The sequence below is a fragment of the Boeremia exigua genome, assembly GCF_020726555.1.
Source record: "Boeremia exigua strain MPI-SDFR-AT-0100 chromosome Unknown C7974scaffold_3, whole genome shotgun sequence".
NCBI classification, from domain to species: Eukaryota; Fungi; Ascomycota; class Dothideomycetes; order Pleosporales; family Didymellaceae; genus Boeremia; species Boeremia exigua.
In genome coordinates, this window is record NW_025763520.1 from 383923 (window position 1) to 403886 (window position 19964).

General features: G+C 57.6%; 8 protein-coding genes across 8 annotated transcripts; 6 read left to right on the plus strand and 2 right to left on the minus strand.

Moving 5' to 3' along the window:
• Positions 1-1764, minus strand: C7974DRAFT_122247 (uncharacterized protein). Its single transcript, XM_046135168.1, has 2 exons — positions 1004-1764; positions 1-950 (listed from the first exon to the last, which is right to left on the minus strand). Exons 1-2 carry the CDS (start codon positions 1571-1573, stop codon positions 351-353), a joined length of 1170 nt encoding a protein of 389 aa, XP_045999860.1. The 5' UTR covers positions 1574-1764; the 3' UTR covers positions 1-350.
• On the plus strand, positions 1706-3758 carry C7974DRAFT_122255 (amidohydrolase family protein). Its single transcript, XM_046135171.1, has one exon. The coding sequence runs from the start codon at positions 1957-1959 to the stop codon at positions 3604-3606; it is 1650 nt and encodes a 549-aa protein (XP_045999861.1). The 5' UTR covers positions 1706-1956; the 3' UTR covers positions 3607-3758.
• A 1-nt stretch (position 3759) lies between these two features.
• On the plus strand, positions 3760-6585 carry C7974DRAFT_122222 (uncharacterized protein). Its single transcript, XM_046135167.1, has 4 exons — positions 3760-4888; positions 4938-5153; positions 5200-5465; positions 5636-6585. Exons 1-4 carry the CDS (start codon positions 4254-4256, stop codon positions 6520-6522), a joined length of 2004 nt encoding a protein of 667 aa, XP_045999862.1. The 5' UTR covers positions 3760-4253; the 3' UTR covers positions 6523-6585.
• A 631-nt stretch (positions 6586-7216) lies between these two features.
• C7974DRAFT_352854 (uncharacterized protein) lies at positions 7217-8273 on the plus strand (the record flags this gene model as incomplete). Its single annotated transcript, XM_046139523.1, has 3 exons — positions 7217-7570; positions 7632-7719; positions 7894-8273. Exons 1-3 carry the CDS (start codon positions 7556-7558, stop codon positions 8271-8273), a joined length of 483 nt encoding a protein of 160 aa, XP_045999863.1. The 5' UTR covers positions 7217-7555.
• Positions 8274-9677: 1404 nt separating this feature from the next.
• On the plus strand, positions 9678-14756 carry C7974DRAFT_352858 (cytokinesis protein Cyk3). Its single transcript, XM_046139524.1, has 5 exons — positions 9678-10053; positions 10100-10612; positions 10862-11125; positions 11309-13822; positions 13872-14756. The coding sequence occupies exons 1-5, from the start codon at positions 9985-9987 to the stop codon at positions 14439-14441; spliced, it is 3930 nt and encodes a 1309-aa protein (XP_045999864.1). The 5' UTR covers positions 9678-9984; the 3' UTR covers positions 14442-14756.
• Positions 14757-14868: 112 nt separating this feature from the next.
• Positions 14869-16950, plus strand: C7974DRAFT_421502 (tRNA synthetases class I, catalytic domain-containing protein). The gene is made up of 2 exons (XM_046144293.1): positions 14869-15290; positions 15340-16950. Exons 1-2 carry the CDS (start codon positions 14881-14883, stop codon positions 16844-16846), a joined length of 1917 nt encoding a protein of 638 aa, XP_045999865.1. The 5' UTR covers positions 14869-14880; the 3' UTR covers positions 16847-16950.
• A 751-nt stretch (positions 16951-17701) lies between these two features.
• On the minus strand, positions 17702-18264 carry C7974DRAFT_122322 (uncharacterized protein). The gene has a single exon (XM_046135174.1). The coding sequence runs from the start codon at positions 18131-18133 to the stop codon at positions 17819-17821; it is 315 nt and encodes a 104-aa protein (XP_045999866.1). The 5' UTR covers positions 18134-18264; the 3' UTR covers positions 17702-17818.
• A 420-nt stretch (positions 18265-18684) lies between these two features.
• On the plus strand, positions 18685-19962 carry C7974DRAFT_122320 (uncharacterized protein). Its single transcript, XM_046135173.1, has one exon. It carries the CDS (start codon positions 19134-19136, stop codon positions 19917-19919), a length of 786 nt encoding a protein of 261 aa, XP_045999867.1. The 5' UTR covers positions 18685-19133; the 3' UTR covers positions 19920-19962.
• Positions 19963-19964: the final 2 nt, after the last annotated feature.

The following is a 19964-nucleotide window of genomic DNA, read 5'->3' on the forward strand; positions in this document are numbered from 1 at the left end:
TCTTAACACCGATCGGTCGGAGATGCGGAGATCCTCCACGCCAGCTGGATTAGGTCTAAGTAGTGCGCTACCTGACTCTCACGTTCCAGGATAAATGACGGACTAAGAATAAGCCAGTCATCCTACAGTAACGTAGGGAGAATACAAAAACTCCATAGAATACTTTTTTGCCTACAATATAGTTAGTCCTAACATGAACCTTAGCTTTCAGTATTATAATAGCTACAAGTGTTATATGGAAGCCGCCTTCTCTAAAACTTGAGAGCCTGACTGGTGCCCCTGGATTCGCTCATAATTCGAACATATTTGTATTGCTATTCCGAGAGCTCAAAATCGGCATCGTGAGAGGCCTAGTAAGATTTCCTAGGCTCATTTTTCCCAACAGCGTCCTCATTCCCAAAAAATCCCACTCCATCTTTTGTTGTAGCGTTCAGCCTCTCCAATATGTACTCACCCGCACGGATCGGCTTCCATTTGCTTTCTTCGCCCTCTGCGAGACAGGTCGGCAAGGTCTCGACTAACGTGTCGTAATTCACACTAAAGAAAAAAGGCACACTGTACCTGGCGTCCATTCCCCGATTCACCACTCTATGTACTGTGCTTTTGTACAGCCCGTTTGTCCACCGCATCAAGAAGTCTGCGACGTTCACGATGAAAGCGTCCGGTGGTGGAGCTGCGATAAGCCAGTGTCCTGATGGTTTGAGAATCTCAAGGCCAGGTACCGAGGAAGAGAGAAGAAGCGTGAAGCATTCATAGTCCGAGTGGGCGCCAAGACCAATCTGCTCTTCAGTGGAAGATGTGGTAGTCGATGGAAGAGGGTTTTTCGGAGGGGGATAGTATAGCAAGCGGGCGATACCACCAGGATGTGTGGTCATGGAATCGAAGTAGGTTTCCTCTAGTCCTAGTGATAGTGCAAACAGGCGGAAGAGATGGCGTGCGAGGTCAAGAACCTGTCATTGTGTTAGCCTTACAATTCAAGCAATGGCTTGTTTTCCGAACTCACTGAACCGTAATACGTTTTCACCGCATCGTAGAAACCGGGGAGGTCTTCCTCTCGCGGCCACAAATTTCCATTGCCGGTCGTTCCATCCAGATTTACGTACTTGCCGTCTCCACCTGTCCGATCCATGGCCGCTTCGTACGAGAAGTTGAACACTTCCTTCGTCTCGATGTCACCTGCAATCGATGTATACTCGCTGGGCTCCCAGCCGAGGCCTAGCTTACTCCTCTTTGTGTGTAGCTTTGCCTTTTGCTCAGCACTCAACTCATGCATGAAGCGCTCCGCTTGCCGCAAGATCCCTTCACGAGCCGGCAAAGGAACTCCATGGTTAGTGATGTAGAAGAACCCAGAAGTCGAGCAAGCCTTTTGGATCTGGGCGGCAACACGCTGTCGTTCAGTGTGTTTGTCAGAGAAAGATGACGATAAGTCAATGATCGGCACCTCAAAGTCCTCATCCGTGATGTTGGATTTGGCCGCCAATCGCGCTTGGAGATATGCTGCTGCTCCCTCACGAGCTTCTGTGTACGTCGTTGAATCCTGAACGCGGAGTTCGTCTACCGCTGGTGTCGCCATTTCCAAGCAGCTGAAGCCGATAACGTGAGTGAGTCTGGGTTCAGCAACGACGTAGTAGGACCATGCGGGATATGTGATGATAAGCACTAAAAGTGATGATTGGCTACGCTACTTCGTGCACTGGACCCTGAGGCTGAGGTGGGGCAAAACTTTGTTACGCTTTACCGTAGCACACAAACCTTCTCATGCACGACATGTTGATTTCGATGTTCCAGAATGGACTTACACGGCCAAGATCCATAAACGGAGGGCGCAGGGCGCAGGGCGCAGGGCGTGCCGCGGGGTACTGTCGGTCGGCTGTACCTCGGGTCTCCGATATCGGTTTGGTTGATCTGATAACAGGTTCTCTCGTTTGAAGACCCGATGACATAGTCACCACAATCATGAGCGTCCAAAGCAGTACCCAGATCTTTACCAACGGCCGCCTCTTTCAAGATGGCAACACCAGTGCAAATGCACAATGGCGTTCGAGTATGGTTGTGCGGGACGGGAAGATCGCATTCATCGGGGATGATAATGCGCCCGAGCTTCAGTCGTTCCAACAAGAGCCTGGTGTCGAGACTAAAGATCTCCGCGGTCAACACGTCCTACCAAGTTTCATCGATGCGCACATGCATTTCCTGATGCTTGGTCAGTCCTTGCACAAGGTGGCACTGGATGGATCAAAGGATCTGCAAGAAATCCGGTCCAGAATCTCAAAGTATGCCAAAGAGAACCCGCACAAGGAGAGAATTCTGTGTATGGGATGGATGCATAGTATGACCGACGGTGAAGCCAAGGCAAGTCTACTCGACGATCTGGACCCACGGCCCATCTATATTGATTCCAAGGACTTGCACTCAGTTTGGTGCAACAGTGCTGCTTTGAAAGAGATGGGCGTTCAAGATATGGAGACTCCAGCCGGCGGAATGATAGAAAGAGACGAAAATGGCAAAGCGTCGGGCCTGTTGTCTGAGGCGTGTGTGCTGCTGATCGTATGGCCGTACCTTGCGGAAGTTTTGCCGATGGAAGACAAGACTGCTGCATTGCAAGCGGCGATCAATGCATACCATGCCGTTGGATGTACTGGTTGCATCGACATGGCAATGGATGAAAATGCTTGGGAAGCTGTCCTGGCGCTCAGGAAGGCCAAAGGGGGTTCCTTGCCACTACGCATCGCCGCACATTGGTGCATTACACCTGGTGATGGAGAGGAACACCGTTTGAAGCAGGTCGAACGCGCCATAGAATTGAACCGACAGTTCAACAACGACACAGATCCTGATCTTCGGGTTGTGGGTATCAAGATCATATGCGATGGCGTTATTGATGCTTGTACAGCAGCTCTCGCGAAGCCATACACCAGCAATGGCCATTTCGAAGGACCCATCTGGACACCAGAGATGCTCGATCCTGTTGTGAAGAAAGCTGCAGGCGCTGGTCTGCAATGTGCGTTGCATGCCATTGGCGACCAAGCTGTGACTAACGCTGTCAATGTGCTCGAGAAGCACGGCAAACCTGGGCAGCGTCATCGCATCGAACATCTCGAGCTCACGGCTCCTGAGGACGCGAAGAGGCTCGGACAGCTAGGTATTACAGCAAGTATCCAGCCGGTGCACTCCGACCCAGCAATCCTGCGTGCATGGCCGAAGTTGCTGGGGCCGGAGCGCGTGAAGCGTGCTTTTGCATACTCGGAGTTTGCAGACCATGGTGCTGCACTCGCTATTGGATCCGATTCGCCTACCGCTCCCTATGCACCTCTGCCAAACCTGTATGTTGCCACAACACGAAAGTCGGCTAGACAGCCCGATGCGGGTGACGTACCCGTGAACGGCAATTTCAAACTGGAGCTGGCGCAGGCTGTCAGCGCTGCAACCAGTGGAGCAGCCTGGTCGTGCTTTGCTGAGAAGAGGCTCGGAAGCTTGGAGGTCGGTAAGATGGCAGACTTCACTGTTGTTGACACAGAGTGGAGCGGCGAGGAGCTTTTGAATGCAAAGATTAGAGAAACATGGTTCGAGGGGAAGAAGGTGTATGAAAGTCGCACTGCAGAGTAGATCTTCTGTAGCGACGACACCTTATATACCGACTGTGTCCATTGGCGATGCCCCTGCCCTCTTGAACGAACTAGTAATATCAGCCTCGAACGCCACCAAACCAGCCTTAACTTGGCGCGTCAAGCCAAGGTGGCTCTGAACGCTCTGTATATGACACTGCTGACCACTCTTCTATATTTCATGTCTTCTTCTTCCGTTATGACGCGTCAGCACTGACGCCTGACCACCTTACCTTCCAGGCGGGGCTCCCACACTCATGCCGCACGGTGTGGGGGCTACGAGCTCAACGCCGCAGAGCTGCTGCACGTTGCCAGCCTGATTGTCAGCCTGATTGCCAGCCTGGTTGTATATCCCTTTGCCGTAGTCTCCCATCCGACATACCTTGGCTCCCCTGTTCTCAGAGACGTGTCTTTCTCTACCTGGAAGAACCATCGACCCGACACGCTGGGTAGCTGCTCGTAGCGCCAATCAGGCAAGCTGGTTGTCACGCTTGGCGGATACCGCGCCTCTTCTGCGGCCCATAATCCTTCCCCACTGCGAACACTTCTACCCGCAGTGGATGGAGGTCACGAGAAGTGGCTTCTGATGATTGAATCCGTTGCTGACACTGCGAGGAGTCTGCGTGCTGCACTTGTGCCGGAGCCATTATGTCACTAGCCCCACCGGACCCTAGCGGAGCTACAGGCGCGCTGCTCTCGAAGACGTGCCAGAACTGTTTCTCTCTGAAAATTCGATGCGATCGTACCCAGCGCCAGGATATCTGCGACCGATGTGCCCGCCTGGGCAAGAACTGCGTGTTCCGGCCAGCCCGGCGGCGTGACAACTCGGCTAAGCGCGACTCCCGTATCCAGGCTCTCGAACAGCAGGTCAAAGACCTACTTCGGTTACAGCAAAAAGGCCCCATTGTGCAGCAGTCCCTCCCTGAAGGCAGTGCGACAGCCGCTGATCCAAGCTCGCCGCCCGTCGCTGGTGAAGGTGACATTATCGATGATGACGTCGTGTCTCTCGAGCGAGCTGAGACGCTCATGGGCATGTACAAGGAAGAGCTAATGCCACACTTCCCCTTCGTCATAATACCACCCCATACAACCGCGAGCGATCTACGACATGCGAAGCCTTTCTTGTTCCTTGCCATAATATCAGTATCCTGCTATCATGATCTCCAGACGCAGGACAAGCTGTACCACCGCTTCAAGTACATGGTCAGCGAGAAAGTTCTGTATGGCGGCGACGAATGTCTAGACCTGCAATATCTTCAGGGGCTTTTGGTCGCACTGGCTTGGTAATTTCCACCGTGTACATTGCCGGAGAATAGCCCTGATCGCCAACAGGAACCAATTCCACGGTCGATCGAAGAACTACTCGCAGTATCTACAGCTCGCCATCTCGATAGCCGTCGACCTCCGCCTCGATCGCAAGCCAATACACCAGAAGCCTGACGAGGGCAGCAAGCGAGACCCGATTGCAAGAGATCAATACAAAGGCGAAGGGAACACAGACTCCTCCGCACAGCGAGCAGCGGCAGGTCTGTTCTACATAGCATCCACGTGCGTTTTATTCATTGGAGGTTTCGCAAAGGCTGATCATTCGCAGCATTGCAAAACTGCTTGACAAGATGAACACGTTCGCTTGCACGCCTTTCATTGAAGAGGGATGCCGAGCTTTACAGCAGAAAGCTGAGTATAGGACTGACAAGGACCTGTATTATGTGATACGTCTGCAAAGGATTCTCGAAAACATCGACCAAATTGCGAAAGCAGCCCACAATTCAGACACCGAAGCACACTCATCGTACCTTCGCGTAAGGGCAGAACTCGAAGAATTCAGAGTGTATCTATGCTCTGATGTCAGCGATAGCCGTAGGTGTCTCTGTAACAGCAGAGTTGACTACAACGACGTATTTGATGTCGGGCAGACCAAGTTCAGCTCCGTGACCACCTCCACGGGCCTCGATGATCTGTTCGTTGTTAGATATTCGTTTGTAGTCAATTCTGCTAAACGCATGCTCAACATGTACTGACTCAGCTAGATCTGCTGTTCATGCAGTTTCACACGGCAAAGCTCTTCCTCTACCAAGTCGCTTTCTTTGAGCGAAACTTGCAACAATCCCCATACCTGCATCTAAACATATTGTGCGAGGGTTTAGAAGGCGCCAAGTCGTTCCTCGACCTCTATCTGTGGCTGCCTCCAAAGTCAGAGATGGCCCTCACCAATATCGAGTGGATCCAGCTAAGTTTCGGCGTCACACTTGCTGCGAAGTTTGCCATTGTGAGCAGGAATCCTCACGTCGAAGCCCAGACTCGCGAGCTTCGCAATCGTCTAAACATTGACCACGTCTTCCGGCACCTGGTTCTTCGAATCGGCGCGCTGGTCGGCCGGGCCGGAGATGGCGACAAGCAGAAGGACATATTCTTCTACTACGAACAGCGTACTCGTAAGATCCAGAAGTGGTACGAGAAGATGATCCGGGCTACTGGTGCCCTCAGCCCTCCACAAGCTGCCTATCAACATGCCCCGTCATCACACCCCCAGCCACAAACGTCTCCGCCTGGCTCAACACCGCCATCCGGCATTCCTGTATCGTCAACCTTCTCGCACCAGCAGCCGCAGAGCTACACAGCGCCTATCAGCTATCCCGACTACTCCGTGCCCCAGAACGTGGGCCAGCATTCTCAGCCGCCAATGCAGCCGCCAATGGCTGCCGTGGGCTTGACACCGCTGAGCTCGTATCAACAATACAGCCCAACTCCCGCTATTGCGTTCCCAGACCTCATGATGGCGCAGGGCTGGGACAGTATGTTTGCGATTCCCATGGAGCATGACCCGCTCTTCGACACAAGCCAGGGGTACGGCCTGGGCATGGCCAGTCCGCCGAGCGACGGTTCGTCGTGGGCGGAGAGCCCGGCTAGTCAGTAGATGATGCATGGGTGTAGCTAGGCAGTGCTGTATGTGGTGTACATAGATCTAACGATACGGCTTGACCATACTACACGCAGACACGTTCGTTGACACGCTGCAAAAGTGCTACTAAACAAAGCTGCTCAAGCGCATACACCCCATTCAGAACCATCCTTCACCATCCTTCTAGCAGGACGCTGCACCTTGCCAAGTGACCAGCCGTGCATGCAACGACACCACAACCCAGCACCCCTTCCACACAGCAACTCCACACACAGCAAAAGCCCACACAGCAAAACTCCAGCAACTCCAGCACTCTCGGTCCACTCGGCCCCCACGGCCCCCGAAGCCCCATCACCACCCCAAACACCCCGTCTCACTCCCACCCCGCCAAACCGCCCGCCCGCCAATCCCGCCCCGCCAGATGACGCACACCCCGCACCCGCACCCTGCACCCACCCCGGCCCATCGGCGCACCCCATCGGCGCACAACCACTGCGATCGCGCGGTGCCGCGAGAACGGCTGCGGGCTGACCGATGGCGATGCGATCGCATCTCACCGTACAATATCGCACCGTATCTGCGGCCGTAGCATGACGGGATTGGTGAATGGGTCTAATGCTGTATTTGACGCTGAGTTTAGCGGCTGTGAATGGTTGCCGTTGCTGTGTGGTGGACATGCTGGTTGCTGTGTGGTAGATAAGCGTGCCGACCCGCGGCCCCGGGTCGCGGACACCAAAGCAGCGCTTCGAGGGCTCAGTATGACGTCGCGGGTCAATACACCGCCAGCAACGCGTACGTGGGTGACGCGCTGGGGAGTGGTTTAAGAACGGAGGGGTGTCCGGCTGGGAGGTGGGCTTTGGGTATCCAATTGATTGCTTTGCGTGTTTGATTGCTTGGTTGATTTGGCCGCTGTACTGAGTTTGTTGCTGCGCTCGATTCACTGCTGCTCACTGCTGTACTCGGTTCACTGCTACACTAAGTCCAGCTATACTCAGTTCCTGCTACACCCATTTCCCGCCCCACTCAATCCACTGCTGAAGTGTTTATCATGTCGACGGCCGCTGTATGTCACCCCACCTGCTCCTCGCCGCACTTCAATGGGGGTTCTCGACTAACGCGCATAGATATTCACGGCCTACGCATACGGCACGGCGTTCTGGTACGCGCTGCGCGGCGGCTGCCGCGTCTGGGATCCGTTGATGGTCGCTGGGTGTACGTTATGAACCCCCGATTGCGCTTACCCTTGTCCTTGCATTCATCATTCATTCCCTTGCATTCCCCTGCATTCCCTGGCGAGCCTAGCGAGCCTGGCAGTAATTCTGTCTGGCAGCAAGCCTAGCAGAAACTATGAGGAGTACATACAAGAGCCCCTCTAACACACCCCAGGGTTCCGCCCCCCCGCCCAAGCAACCCAGTCCCCCACCGACCTGGAACTGTACAACATCCACACCGACGGCTGGTGCCTGATTACGCTTGCGCTGATCCTGGTCTCTGCTGTACCTTCCCTGAGCCCATCATCCTCAACCCTGAGCTCAGCGTCCTCAGCGCCGTACGCGTACGCAAGGTGGTTGGTTGCGGCGACGGTGTTTCATCACGTGGCCACGGGGTACGGCGCGTGGCAGCACTACAAGCTAGACACCCATTATAATACGAGTATGGGGATTGGGGTGTGGGGGAATGTGTGGTTGGCCGCTACGGGGGCGGTGACGCTGGGGTGTTTGTGTTTGGTTGGGGGGGGAGGGGTGGGGGAGAGGAAGATGAAGTAGGGGGGCAGCCGGGAGATGAGGGGTGGTGCGCGGGGAGTGAGAGAGAGGGGTGTCGGGGCCGGTTGACTCTGCAGGTGTAGGAGATGTAGAGAGTGATCAAGTGATACCGCAGCGCACTAGTTGGTACATACACCTATTTGATACCTAGTGGACTCTACATATCACGCACACCGCACAGCACAGCAACGAGAAACGCTTTGCTTTCACCAACAGATCGACATTTCTGAGCCTGAAACCCAGCTCTGTGGTAACGAGTGCAGACTCACTCTCAACAATACACTGGGAGTCTCTGAGCCAAGACACCGCATTCTAGTCGTCTACTTCGACAACTAGCGTCTGGAGCGTTGCTACAACGACTGCGACCGCTTGGCAGCCCCATCTCCCGGAGCCGCAAACGGCACCTACCTGTGGACCCTCGTTTGCTCGAGGTGCAGCACTCACCGGATTCCTTCGCTGCTGGCGCTGTCCACACGCGCTCTTAGTCACGCCTCGACACTACCAGCCTGCAGGCCGCTCACACGGGCAGAAGTGCATGGCCTACCGTGCTGCTGGGTGGAAGCGTTGGACGACGGGCTGCCTCTCGCATCTCCGTTGAAGGAGCGCGGCGCATGTGTGGTGAAGTCGTGCATGCTGCTGGGTCGGGCATGGAGATACGCGCGGGTAGGCACGGTGGTGGAGTAGCCGTGCGGCCCACTGAACTGCTGTGAAGTGACATGTTGGGGCGTGTTGCAGGCCACCAGGAGTCACTAGGTCAGGCGTGAGGTCTTCTTTTTCTGCTGTTCCCCCGGTGGCTCAGCACGAGGGAGGTGGGACGAGGGCGGGTTTTCGCTGGCCCACCACCGCGCTGCAAGGAGTCCACAGCCCGTGAAGTCGAGTCCCCTTGCTGAAACCTCTAGACGTGAACCAGGCCAGTGTCATCCACAGCCGCTGCAGCTAGCTCGGGGCGCCCGTCGTTAGTCGCGCTCTTGCGAGGATGAGTCAGTGTTGGGCTGCGAACAGGTGGGTACTTTACACGTAGCAGTGGATGACGTGTGGATTGAGAGTGGAACTTCTCCTGCGGCGCTGATCCAGGCAGGCTTGCGAAGGCGGCCAGGCAGGCTAGCGAAGGCGACGCGGGTCAATTTGAGACTATGTGTGAGTTGTGCAAGGAAACGGGCTGTGTGACGTGTGGGCCAGGCGAAAACGCAGCTGTTCGCAGCACCCTCACGCAGTTTGGAGGGCGCTGCGAGCCAAACAAAAACGCCAAGGTCGGTATGGCTTCCATTGCAGAGGTAGCGACGGTGTGGGCGGCGTGTGCAGCGATTCAGCAATTAGTCGGGTCGAGGTGCTGGGATGCGTTGTCGCGAGTGTGGTCGACTAGCGGTCAGCCAGCTTGGTTGCCCCGCGAACTGGTGTCAACACGGCCCAATGTCACAGCTGAAGGTGGCCGCGACGACTAGCCTCGACTAATATCGGCCGTGGCTGCTATCGATACCTGGGCTATACATGGTCACCGCCGGCCTGCCTCTCATTTTTCGTTCATCTTCCTGCAGGCCGCCACGCGTTCCGCGACTCCTCGACGCGCTCGCTAGTAAACAGACGCATGTCGCCGTCGCTCGCCGGGTAAAGCGCGGTCCGAACCGCATCCGGGGCACGCTGGGGCAGATCCAGGGCTACAGGGCAGACAGGGCAGACAGGCACACCGGGCAGACCGGCAGACAGGGCAGCAAACATGGCCGGCCAGGCGCTGCCGACGCGGTTCCCGTGCTGGTGCAAGGCGGTGTACTCGTGGGGCGGAGAGGTGAGTTGGGCGGCGCCCGTGGTGCGCATCGCTGACGGCGCTGCAGACCAAGCGCGATCTCGGCTTCATCGAAGGCGACCTGATCGAGGTGCTCAACGCCGGCGACGGCTCGTGGTGGATGGGGCGGCTGAAGCGCGACCGGCGCATGGTCGGGCTGTTCCCGAGCAACTTCGTCGAGCTGCTCAGCGAGGACTACCAGCCGTGGAACGCGGGCCGCAACGGCAGCGCGGAGACGGTATCGCGCCAGAACAGCGCGCAGGCGCCCGCGAAGCCCGTGCCGCAGAAGCAGAAGAGCATGTTCCGGAAGCCCTTCACGGCCTATGCAGCCGCAGGCGCCCCGAACCCAGCCGCCGCCGCGCGTGAGCGGCTGCGCCAGGGCGCGACGCCCCAGGCCGCGAAGACGACCAAGCCCTTCTCGTCCATGAAGCGCGACTCGATGGAGAGCCGCGACAGCGCGTCGCCCGCCCCCGCGCCCGCCTCGCGCGCCCCGTCGCATCTGCGCGCCGTCTCGCCGCGGCCCGCCACGAAGCGCCCAGCAACCTCGCCCGCGAACGCCAACGTCAACAGACACGGCTCGCACGCCCGCACCAACTCGCACCAGCCGCAGCCGTACCAGACCCACGCGTCGAGGGCCGTGTCGCCCGCCCCGCCGCCGTCTAGACGCGGCTCGGGCACGCGCACATATCAACAGCAGCAGCAGCAGCAGCCACGCGCCATCTCGCCCGCACCACCCAGAGCCATCTCTCCCGCCCCGCCGCGACAGCAGTACCACCCCCGCGCCGTCTCGCCCGCGCCGCCTCCCCAGCAGTACCGCGCCTACGACCGGGGGCCGTCGCCGTCGCCGCACGCGCACTCGCGCTCCATCTCGCCCGCGCCCCCGTCCCGGCACGGCTCGTACGCGCGAGGGCCCTCTCCTGCGCCGCCTGCGCAGTATCAGTATCAGCAGAGGGCTGTGTCGCCGGCTCCGCCCCCACAGCAGCAGTATCACAGGGCCGTGTCTCCTGCACCGCCGCCGCAGGGGTATCATCGTGCAGTCTCGCCCGCACCACCCCCACAGGGATATCACCGAGCAGTCTCACCCGCACCACCCCCACAGGGATATCACCGAGCAGTCTCACCCGCACCACCCCCACAGCAGTACAACCGAGCAGTCTCGCCCGCACCACCGAGGCAGTACCAACCCAGGGGCGTCTCCCCTGCACCTCCGTCGCAGTACCGCTCATACGACCGGGGCCCTTCGCCGAATCCTTACCAGCGAGAGGCGTCCCCTGCGCCGTCCTTCCAGCAACAGCCTCACTCGCGAGCGGTGTCGCCTGCTCCCTCATTCGGGCAACACGATCGGGCTGTATCTCCAGCACCTTCGTTCCAGTACCGTGCCTACGACCGCGGTCCCTCGCCATCTCCATACCAACAACAGCTGGAGAGTCGCAGTCCCTCGCCCGCGCCGCCGCAGTTCCAGAATCAGTACGATGATGATGAAGACGAAGGCCCCCCTCCACCACCGCCGCCGCATCGCGTCGCATACGATCCGAACCGAGCCGTCTCGCCTGCGCCGCCCCCACAAGACCGCTTCACAACCCCCGAACCATCCGCACAGGCCCCCCAGAAATTCACTCCTTCGCCGCTCACGAACGCCATGAACGATGTCATGTCCTCGCTGCAAGACATGGCCTCGCCGGAAGTAGAGACACCCTCGAATCCCTGGGCCCCTGACGCTCTCGACCAGGTGCATCAAGCTTCAGCAAGAATGGCTGGTCTGCAGACCGGGCACAGGAGTAATAGTCGCATGGATGACGACGACGACGAGCCCGTGCAGGGTCCGCCAGACGTGGACGAGTACGTCAAGCGCATGGAAAGCCGCCTACGCCGGATGCACCAGATGGAAGCCAGCAAGAAGAAGAGGAAGGACGGCTACTCTACAGGCGGGAAAAGCACGCCCCCTCCAGTGCCAGCTAAGAACTCGCCATACGAGAGGCCAGGGCCATCGCTCATCAAGGATGCTGGGGATGTCGAGCGCAGGGAGTCGAAGTTGCTGCGCCACCGCAAGTCGGTGCACGAGATTGGGAAGAGTCTGGGCCGGACGTTTACAAGCAAGACCAATTCGACCGTTGCGACAGAGAGCACGAACCGCAGCTTGATGTCTGGGTACTCCGCCACGGCCATGAGCTCCACTAGCGCTGGCAGCTACTACCGCAAGAAGGCCGCCAACGACAGATCCCGCAGCGCGGTGGGCAATCGCTCGCCTGGCAAGGGTTTTGGCTTCGATGACGGACGACCAGAGACTCCCTTCACTGGCGTGACGTATCACTCGAGCCATGCTTCTCACTCTCAATCTCGGCCCGGTTCGAGCGATCAGCAACAGCAGTCCACGCAACCCAGCACGCCTGGACCAGAGAACCCCGACCCGCTCGGTGGTCTTACGCAGCCCAAGGCCAGGCGCAGTGGCTTCTTCCGCAAGATGATCGACTCCGCCAAGACGCAGGCTGCCAACGCTCGCAGTACCATGGAGACCATCAGCAGGCCAGCATCGCGCGCTGCTAGTCGTGCTGCAAGCCGTGCTGCCAGCAGGACAGGAGCACGCATAGATCGTATGGATACTGGCACTCCAGCTGGCTTTGCTGGTGGCTCTGCTGCGCATCAGTCGACGCCGAGCAGAGACGGCGGTCTTGGAACGACCGACTGGGTTCAAGTGCGCCGAGACGTCAACCGCTCCAACTCGTTGAGCAAGAACGAGCGCATGGAAAGAGTTGAGCGCTGCCAGATGATGGACTACCCTGCCCTGAACCCTGTCGACATCCTCAATGAGTCGGTTGAAGGCGACGAGGGTCTCGATGGCCTGCCAATCGCCGAGCCTATCGACTTTGCGTCATGCAACTTGGCCCACGTCGACAAGGGGACCAGGTTTATTAATAGCATCCCTATGGGGACGACCTCCGCCGCCCTGGCGCAGGGCTACGTCTGCAGACCATTCAGGAGCGACGTCCAGCGTCTGCGGGCCATCTTCACCTGGGTCAGCGAACGCATCGCCTGGGAGGAGGACTTTGAAGGCGAGATGGACACTCGCCACGTCCTCCAGAGCAAACGCGGATGCTCGCAGGAGATTGCGATGGTGGTTGCCGAGATGTGTGCGTCTGTCGGTCTCCACGCGGAGGTTGTCCGCGGTTACTTGAAGACTCCTGGAGAGCCTCTGGATCTGGAGAGCGTGGCTCGACCGAACCACTCCTGGAACGCAGTCATCGTCGACGGCGAATGGCGGGTGATCGATTGCTCTCTCGCAGGACCCACAAACCCGAAGCGTGTGCACTTCTCGACCGCTGGCCCCCAGGTCGCCGAAAGCTGGTACTTCCTCGCCCGCCCTCTCGAGATCTGCTACTCGCACGTTCCGCTTCTCCCCGAACAGCAGCACATCGTCCCGCCCCAGCCTCATGACATCCTCATGGCTCTACCGTGTGCCACGCCTACCTACTTCAAGCATGGTCTGAGCGTTGTCGACTTCGACACCAGCATGCTCAATCTCGACAACCTTGAGATGGCGCACGTATACGTGAATGTTCCTGAGAGCGTCGAGTGCTTTGCTGAGGTAGAAGCTCGAGCATACTCGCAGGACGCGGATGGTGACTACTTCGAGAGCGGCGACTTTGTGCGGAAGCCAGCGCTTGCGCAGGCTGAATGGGTTGGAGGCCAGAAGCGGTACACGGTCAAGGCGTTGCTGCCCGGAGACGAGGGTCAAGGTGTGCTCAAGATCTACGCCGGGCCCCGCGGACTTATGGTAAGCTTGGTTTCACTTCATTCAGACGATAATACTAATTTGATCCCAGCACTCCAACAAGCAAAACCCGCACTCTCTCGCCATCGGCCTCCCCATCACGCACACCGGCAGCAATCCCCCCTACTCATTCTTGACACTCCACCCCACACCCCACGCGCAGCGCAACGACCTCTACATCGCGCAGCCGCAGTGCTCCAACCTCGTCCTCAACAACACCTTCGTCTTCTGCGTGCGCCAGCACCCCGCCTCGACGACCCGCACTGAGCCCGAGACCTCGCTCGCGGGCCGCGCTTCGCCCAACCCCTTTGCCCGCCCCGCCTCCGCCATGAGCATGCAGTCCATCTCGGCCTCGGGCAGCAACTACACCAACCCATCGCAAGCGTCGTCCGGCTCCAACGGCAGCAGCGCCATGAAGCCCGCCAAACTCGCCATCCAGACGCCCTCGGGCAAGATCATCCGCCTGACGCGCAAGACAGAGCATGTCAGCGTGCTGACGGATGCGGACGGCACCGCGTGGGAGACGGTGATTAAGATCGGCGAGAAGGGCACGTGGAGGTGTCTTGTCCTCGCGGATCGCAGCGCGAGGTGGTGCGTGTTTGCCGAGTGGGAGTGTGCCTAGGAGGTGTGCACGAAGGATCGCTGGGGGTTTGAGTGAGGGGGTTTATGTTGGGTGTACGACGGAAGGATGATGAATACACGACGAGTGTATGAGTAGACGTTTTCTCTTCTTTTCTTTCTTGGACTGCGTCCCGATAATTTTGTGTTGTAATGGGTTGGCGTCACATGAAGCATTGTAGGACCTGGTTTAGCATTGCATAGCGGGTGTTGGTCTGGTTTGGGCAGTGTAGGATACGAATGAAGTCAGTGCTGCAGTACTAGTCTTGGATCGTGACGCTGGCGATGTTGAATTTATTGTCATCCTGTTTATTTCGATGTATGTACAGCTTGACTTTTGTGGGCGTCTATGAAGTACAAGTATGTCTTATCGATAAGTAGCCCCGCCAACCACTCATCATCCCACCAACAACTTTTCCCCAGCTTCACCACAACACAACACCATGGACGCCCAAATCGCCGAGTGGCAGACCCGCGCCGAGGCGCTCAAGCCCCTCAACCTCAAGGCCATTGAGCCCAGCCTGCAGGAGCTCGACGCGCACCTCACGCTGCGCTCGCACATTGTCGGCTACACCATCACCGATGCCGACACGACCGTCTGGAAGACGCTGCGCGAGAACCGCGTCGCCCACGCCTTCGTCAAGCAAAACCTGATGCCCAGCCTGTGCAGGTGGTTCCGCTACGTCGAGGAGGCGTACCCCCAGTCTGTCGTCCTGGCCGAGCGCCCGAAGGAGGCGGCCAAGGGCGGCCGCGGCAAGAAGGAGGGCGGCAACGACGACGCCAACTACGACATTGGCCTGCAGGATGTCGGGGACGGGTCGGGCATCGTCACGCGTTTCCCGCCTGAGCCTTCGTGAGTGCCCATGCGATCGACTGCCTTGAATATGACTAACGCTGCGCAGAGGCTACCTCCACATTGGCCACGCAAAGGCGGCTCTCCTCAACGACTACTTCGCCCACACCAAGTACAAGGGCAAGCTCATCCTCCGCTTCGACGACACCAACCCCAGCAAGGAGAAGGCCGAGTTCCAGGACTCGATTGTCGAGGACTGCGCGCTGCTCGGCGTCAAGCCCGACCAGGTTTCGTACACCAGCGACTACTTCGACGAGCTGTACGAGCGTGCTGTCCAGATGATCAAGGACGGCCTGGCCTACGCGGACGACACCGCCCAGGAGAAGATGCGCGCCGAGCGCATGGACGGCATTGCCAGCGAGCGCCGCGAGATGAGCCCTGAGGAGACGCTGTCCAAGTTCGAGGTGATGAAGACGGGCTCCGAGGAGGGCCGCAGGTGGTGCATCCGCGCGAAGATGTCCGTCGACAACCCGAACAAGGCCATGCGCGACCCCGTCATCTACCGATGCAACCCCGAGGACCACCACCGCACCGGCTCCAAGTGGAAGATGTACCCCACCTACGACTTCTGCTGCCCCATCGTCGACTCGGTCGAGGGCGTCACCCACGCGCTGCGCACCACCGAGTACAACGACCGCGACGCCCAGTACCAGTGGTTCATCACCGAGCTCAAGCTGCGCAAGGTGCACAACTGGGGCTTCGCCCGCCTGAACTTTGTGCGCACCGTCCTGTCCAAGCGCAAGCTGACCAAGATCGTCGACGCCGGCTACGTCTGGGGCTGGGACGACCCGCGCATGCCCACCGTGCGCGGCGTGCGCCGCCGCGGCGCCGTCATCCCCGCCCTGCAGGAGTTCATCCTGAAGCAGGGCCCGTCCAAGAACATCGTCAACCTCGACTGGTACTCGTTCTGGGCCACCAACAAGAAGCACGTCGAGCCCACCGCCGCGCGCTACATCGCCATCGACGACGCCGCCCAGGTCCCCGTCACCATCATCGGCGCGCGCGCCGGCGTCACCACCGAAGACAAGCCCAAGCACGCCAAATACGACCTCGGCACCAAGAAAGTCGTCTTCAGCAAGGACATCATCATGGAGCAGGCCGACGCGCAGTCGTTCGCGCAGGACGAGGAAATCACCCTGATGAACTGGGGCAACGCCATCGTCCGCTCCATCACGCACTCCATCAACCCGCTGTCCTCCTCCGGCCTGAAAACCGTCACCGCCCTCGAGCTCGAACTGCATCTGCAAGGCGACGTCAAGAAGACCAGCAAGAAGGTCACCTGGCTCTCCAAGGACCAGGACCTTGTCCCCGTCGAGCTCGTCGACTTCGACTACCTCATCTCCAAGGACAAGCTGGAGCCCGAGGACACGCTGGAGGATTTCCTGAATAAGGAGACTGAGACCCGCGTCAAGGCGGTTGCGGATTGTAATGCCAAGGAGCTGAAGGTCGATGATATTATTCAGTTTGATCGCAAGGGGTTCTTCCGCATTGATCGCGCGTTCCAGCACGGGCAGGCGATTCAGGCGTTCCAGATTCCTACTGGTAAGGCGAAATAGAGTGGCTGTGGAGAACTGTAGAGCGCGGTCTAAGCACGATCCAAGACACGATTTGAACACAACTCGCAACGTAGTCTGCTCTGTCTATTCATTCATCCCCCCACCCATCCACCCATCCCTCTTCTTCCCCTTCTTCTTCTCCTTCCCCTTCGCCCCTCGTGATGTCCCTCCCACCGTCTAGACCCCCGAATTGTGTCCGCTCAAGCCAATCCGTGATTCAAACTCGTACTCCTACCCTCGGACCCCTCGCTCCTCGCTAACCTGTCTCCCGCTGAGATAGCTCCTGAGAGCAGGTGCACGAGTACGTCGAATAGCGCGGTGTCGGTATCTGTGTCGGCAGCTGCATCGGTGTTTGCGTAGATGCAGTTGTAGTCGTGGGTGTAGGAGTACCTTACGAGTACTCCTGCTCGTCCCGCACCCACCGCCAACCCACCGTACCATCTGTCTTGCCCACGCCAACTCTGTCTTTGCCCACGCCAACTCTGTCTTGCCCACGCCAACTTCCCCGCTCGCATCTCCACCCCCGCCTGCTTCGCCATTTGCGCTGAAAACACCACAGCTTTTACGCTGAGTACTGCGGTCAAAAAGTATCGTCCTTGCGAATACACAGCTTCCATGGGGAAATGTACGCCGATGTGCCCGCACCGCACCGCATCGCGCGAGAGACCATGATTGTAACACTTCGGATTCCAGCGCGTAGTGCGTGGAAATCGTTTTTGAGGCTTTCGAATATGGCATTGGTGGATCACATGAGTAGTGTCATATTATTATAGTGAAACGTCTCGGGACGTCTAGCCTCACCTCGATCCCCAGCACATATCCATGGGTAGTGCGTACGTATACACCATATCACCGTCGTCTTTAATTTGCGCACATCGACATGGCACTGCTGTCTTGGGTTTCCGGCATGGAATGTGTGGTGTGTCGCGTAGCGTGCAGTGCTATCTGCTAGCCGCCGCGCAGTAGATCTGCTTAGTTGCCTGAACTACATACATTGACCGAAGACTCGCGCATTCGGCGGACCCCGTTCGTACGTGCCTCGGGAGGCAGCTGCGGATCGGTGTATCCCCGGTTCAGGCACGTGGTGCTGGTGTGTTTTGGATACATACAGCGTGCAAGAGCGCTGGCAGTGGAATGTAAACTGTATCTCTGTCCTCCTACGATGAGAACTGGAGGGTCTAGCTGGACCGGGTTGGCAAGGGATTTGTAGCCGCCGTGGAGCGGAATGAGGACTGCGTGGATGGTGAGAATACTCGAGCTGAGGTATCTGAGGCGCAGAGTAGCCATCGTGAAGGAGAATGACGACTGCGTGGATGTTGAGAATACTCGGTTTGAGATCTCTGAGGCGCGCGAAGTGGCTAGATGGGATACTGGATGTTGAAGGCACGCGCTGGAAGTGTACGGACGGAGAGCTTGTTCGTCAGCGTGTGGGAGCTAGTTGTGAACCTGTGGTTTGGCATGGTCGGTTCGAAAACTAATAGAAGATCCGCGTCCTGATGTTGATCGCATGGCACTGCGTTTTGGATCTCTACGGCAAGATGATGTCGAGGTTATGTTGCACGCAGCTTTTTGACTTGCCCTTCGCGTAGGTAAGTAGTATATCGATTAGTACTCGCGGTGTGTAAGCTAAGACCGAAACGGGGACTTTTGCATTCTTCATGCTCGATTTGATTTACTGCTGGATGGTGCTCTTGTGAGGCACGTTGGTCGTTCGACGCTTCCATTCCAACCGGCTTCACAATTTGTGATTTCCGTACACAATCAACAACATTCCATTTCGCGTCTTCACCTACTGTATGTTCAGTGCGCCCAGGGTTGCGAATTACAGATGTATTTTAGGAGTGCATGGCGCAGCGCATGAAAAGTGTTCCGAGCACCCGAGTCTTTAGCCCCAAGCGAACCTCTGACACAGTTTGTACTACCGTATTGATTGTCGAGCATCGTTGATCGACAGTACCGTGTATAGCACCCATTGGATAGGCTCGCTGGGCCCGCCGCTCCTTACCAAATGACTGGCTGTTAACGATGTTCGACAAACGATACGGTACAAAACAGCTTACGCGGCAGTGCAAAGCTCCTTATCAGTTGTCAGCCTGCAGTATTTGGGACCTGCGTTGGGTGCAAGACAAGAGCGGGGTAATTTCGTACACAGCCTCGTCAGGCAACCAGGCAATCTCACGACGGGATCCTACATCAAGACCTCATGGCGCTAGGCGCCTGGCGCGAACAATCGCTTTTCCTCTGCTTCCATCCCGAGGCCTGGAAATTGGATGCAATTTGACACACAATGATCTGCGTCTTTATCATCTGTCTGTGGGTCTACAGTATCCAAGTACTTGGTTATCCCATCCCTATTCGCCCCACTCCATCGGTAGATTCACCAGGGGATACACAATGCGCGTCTATCGATACGTACACAGTGGAATGGTTCTTGAGAGAGGCGTCTCGGCGGAAGGATATCGATCTGCCACTCGACAATGCTCTGTTCTACACTCGAGGCATGAGTGACATGGCGCAGGAGTACGCTTGCGATCACGACCTCATTACTATCTGGAGTATCTGGGATCGTGCACTTTACAACCACCGCAATGTCTCCACAAACGCGATGCGGTGTATCCATAATGACCAGACGAAACGGCAGCGGTTCTTTGCAAGCATGTCCGAGGCCTACGCGACACTTGCGACCGGGACTGTCGTTGTCATGCACGACGCCAACGATTGGATGCGTCCCCCAACGGATGGTATCTGGCACCAGGTGGAATATCAGACCATGGTGCACAACGCAAAGACTGTCACGACAATCCTCAAGCTGAAGGAGAAGGACAATGCGTCTGCCTTGGTCCTCTGGGATCGAGCACTGCCTCCTCTGTCTGAGCTCGGAAAGCCCATCTCAGAAGTCCTAGCGACAGGGCGACATGTTCCTCATTTTCTCGGAAATGCGATGGACTGGATCGCAGGGGCGGTTGAGTCCGCGAGGCAGGCTGTCCTGGATCAGGAACAGCAACCCCATACTGGCCATACGAAGACAGCATGTAGCGGAGTGTCTAATTATCCACTTGAGATTCATTGGTGATCTGTTGTCCAGCGGTAGCAACGTTGAGTTTGATCTGGATGTCTG

Bases quoted from the DNA above. Each gene is read 5' to 3' on its own strand.
- C7974DRAFT_122247 (XM_046135168.1), bottom strand. From the start codon at position 1,573: ATGGCGACACCAGCGGTAGACGAACTCCGCGTTCAGGATTCAACGACG. The intron at 951-1,003 runs GTGAGTTCGGAA...ACACAATGACAG, and splicing joins TGAAAACGTATTACGGTTCA to GTTCTTGACCTCGCACGCCA.
- C7974DRAFT_122322 (XM_046135174.1), bottom strand. From the start codon at position 18,133: ATGGCTACTCTGCGCCTCAGATACCTCAGCTCGAGTATTCTCACCATC.
- C7974DRAFT_352858 (XM_046139524.1), top strand. From the start codon at position 9,985: ATGGCCGGCCAGGCGCTGCCGACGCGGTTCCCGTGCTGGTGCAAGGCG. The intron at 11,126-11,308 runs GTCTCACCCGCA...AATCCTTACCAG, and splicing joins CACAGGGATATCACCGAGCA to CGAGAGGCGTCCCCTGCGCC. The intron at 13,823-13,871 runs GTAAGCTTGGTT...ATTTGATCCCAG, and splicing joins CCGGGCCCCGCGGACTTATG to CACTCCAACAAGCAAAACCC.
- C7974DRAFT_421502 (XM_046144293.1), top strand. From the start codon at position 14,881: ATGGACGCCCAAATCGCCGAGTGGCAGACCCGCGCCGAGGCGCTCAAG. The intron at 15,291-15,339 runs GTGAGTGCCCAT...AACGCTGCGCAG, and splicing joins CGTTTCCCGCCTGAGCCTTC to AGGCTACCTCCACATTGGCC.
- C7974DRAFT_122222 (XM_046135167.1), top strand. From the start codon at position 4,254: ATGTCACTAGCCCCACCGGACCCTAGCGGAGCTACAGGCGCGCTGCTC. The intron at 4,889-4,937 runs GTAATTTCCACC...GATCGCCAACAG, and splicing joins CTTTTGGTCGCACTGGCTTG to GAACCAATTCCACGGTCGAT. The intron at 5,154-5,199 runs GTGCGTTTTATT...GATCATTCGCAG, and splicing joins CTGTTCTACATAGCATCCAC to CATTGCAAAACTGCTTGACA.
- C7974DRAFT_122320 (XM_046135173.1), top strand. From the start codon at position 19,134: ATGATCTGCGTCTTTATCATCTGTCTGTGGGTCTACAGTATCCAAGTA.
- C7974DRAFT_122255 (XM_046135171.1), top strand. From the start codon at position 1,957: ATGAGCGTCCAAAGCAGTACCCAGATCTTTACCAACGGCCGCCTCTTT.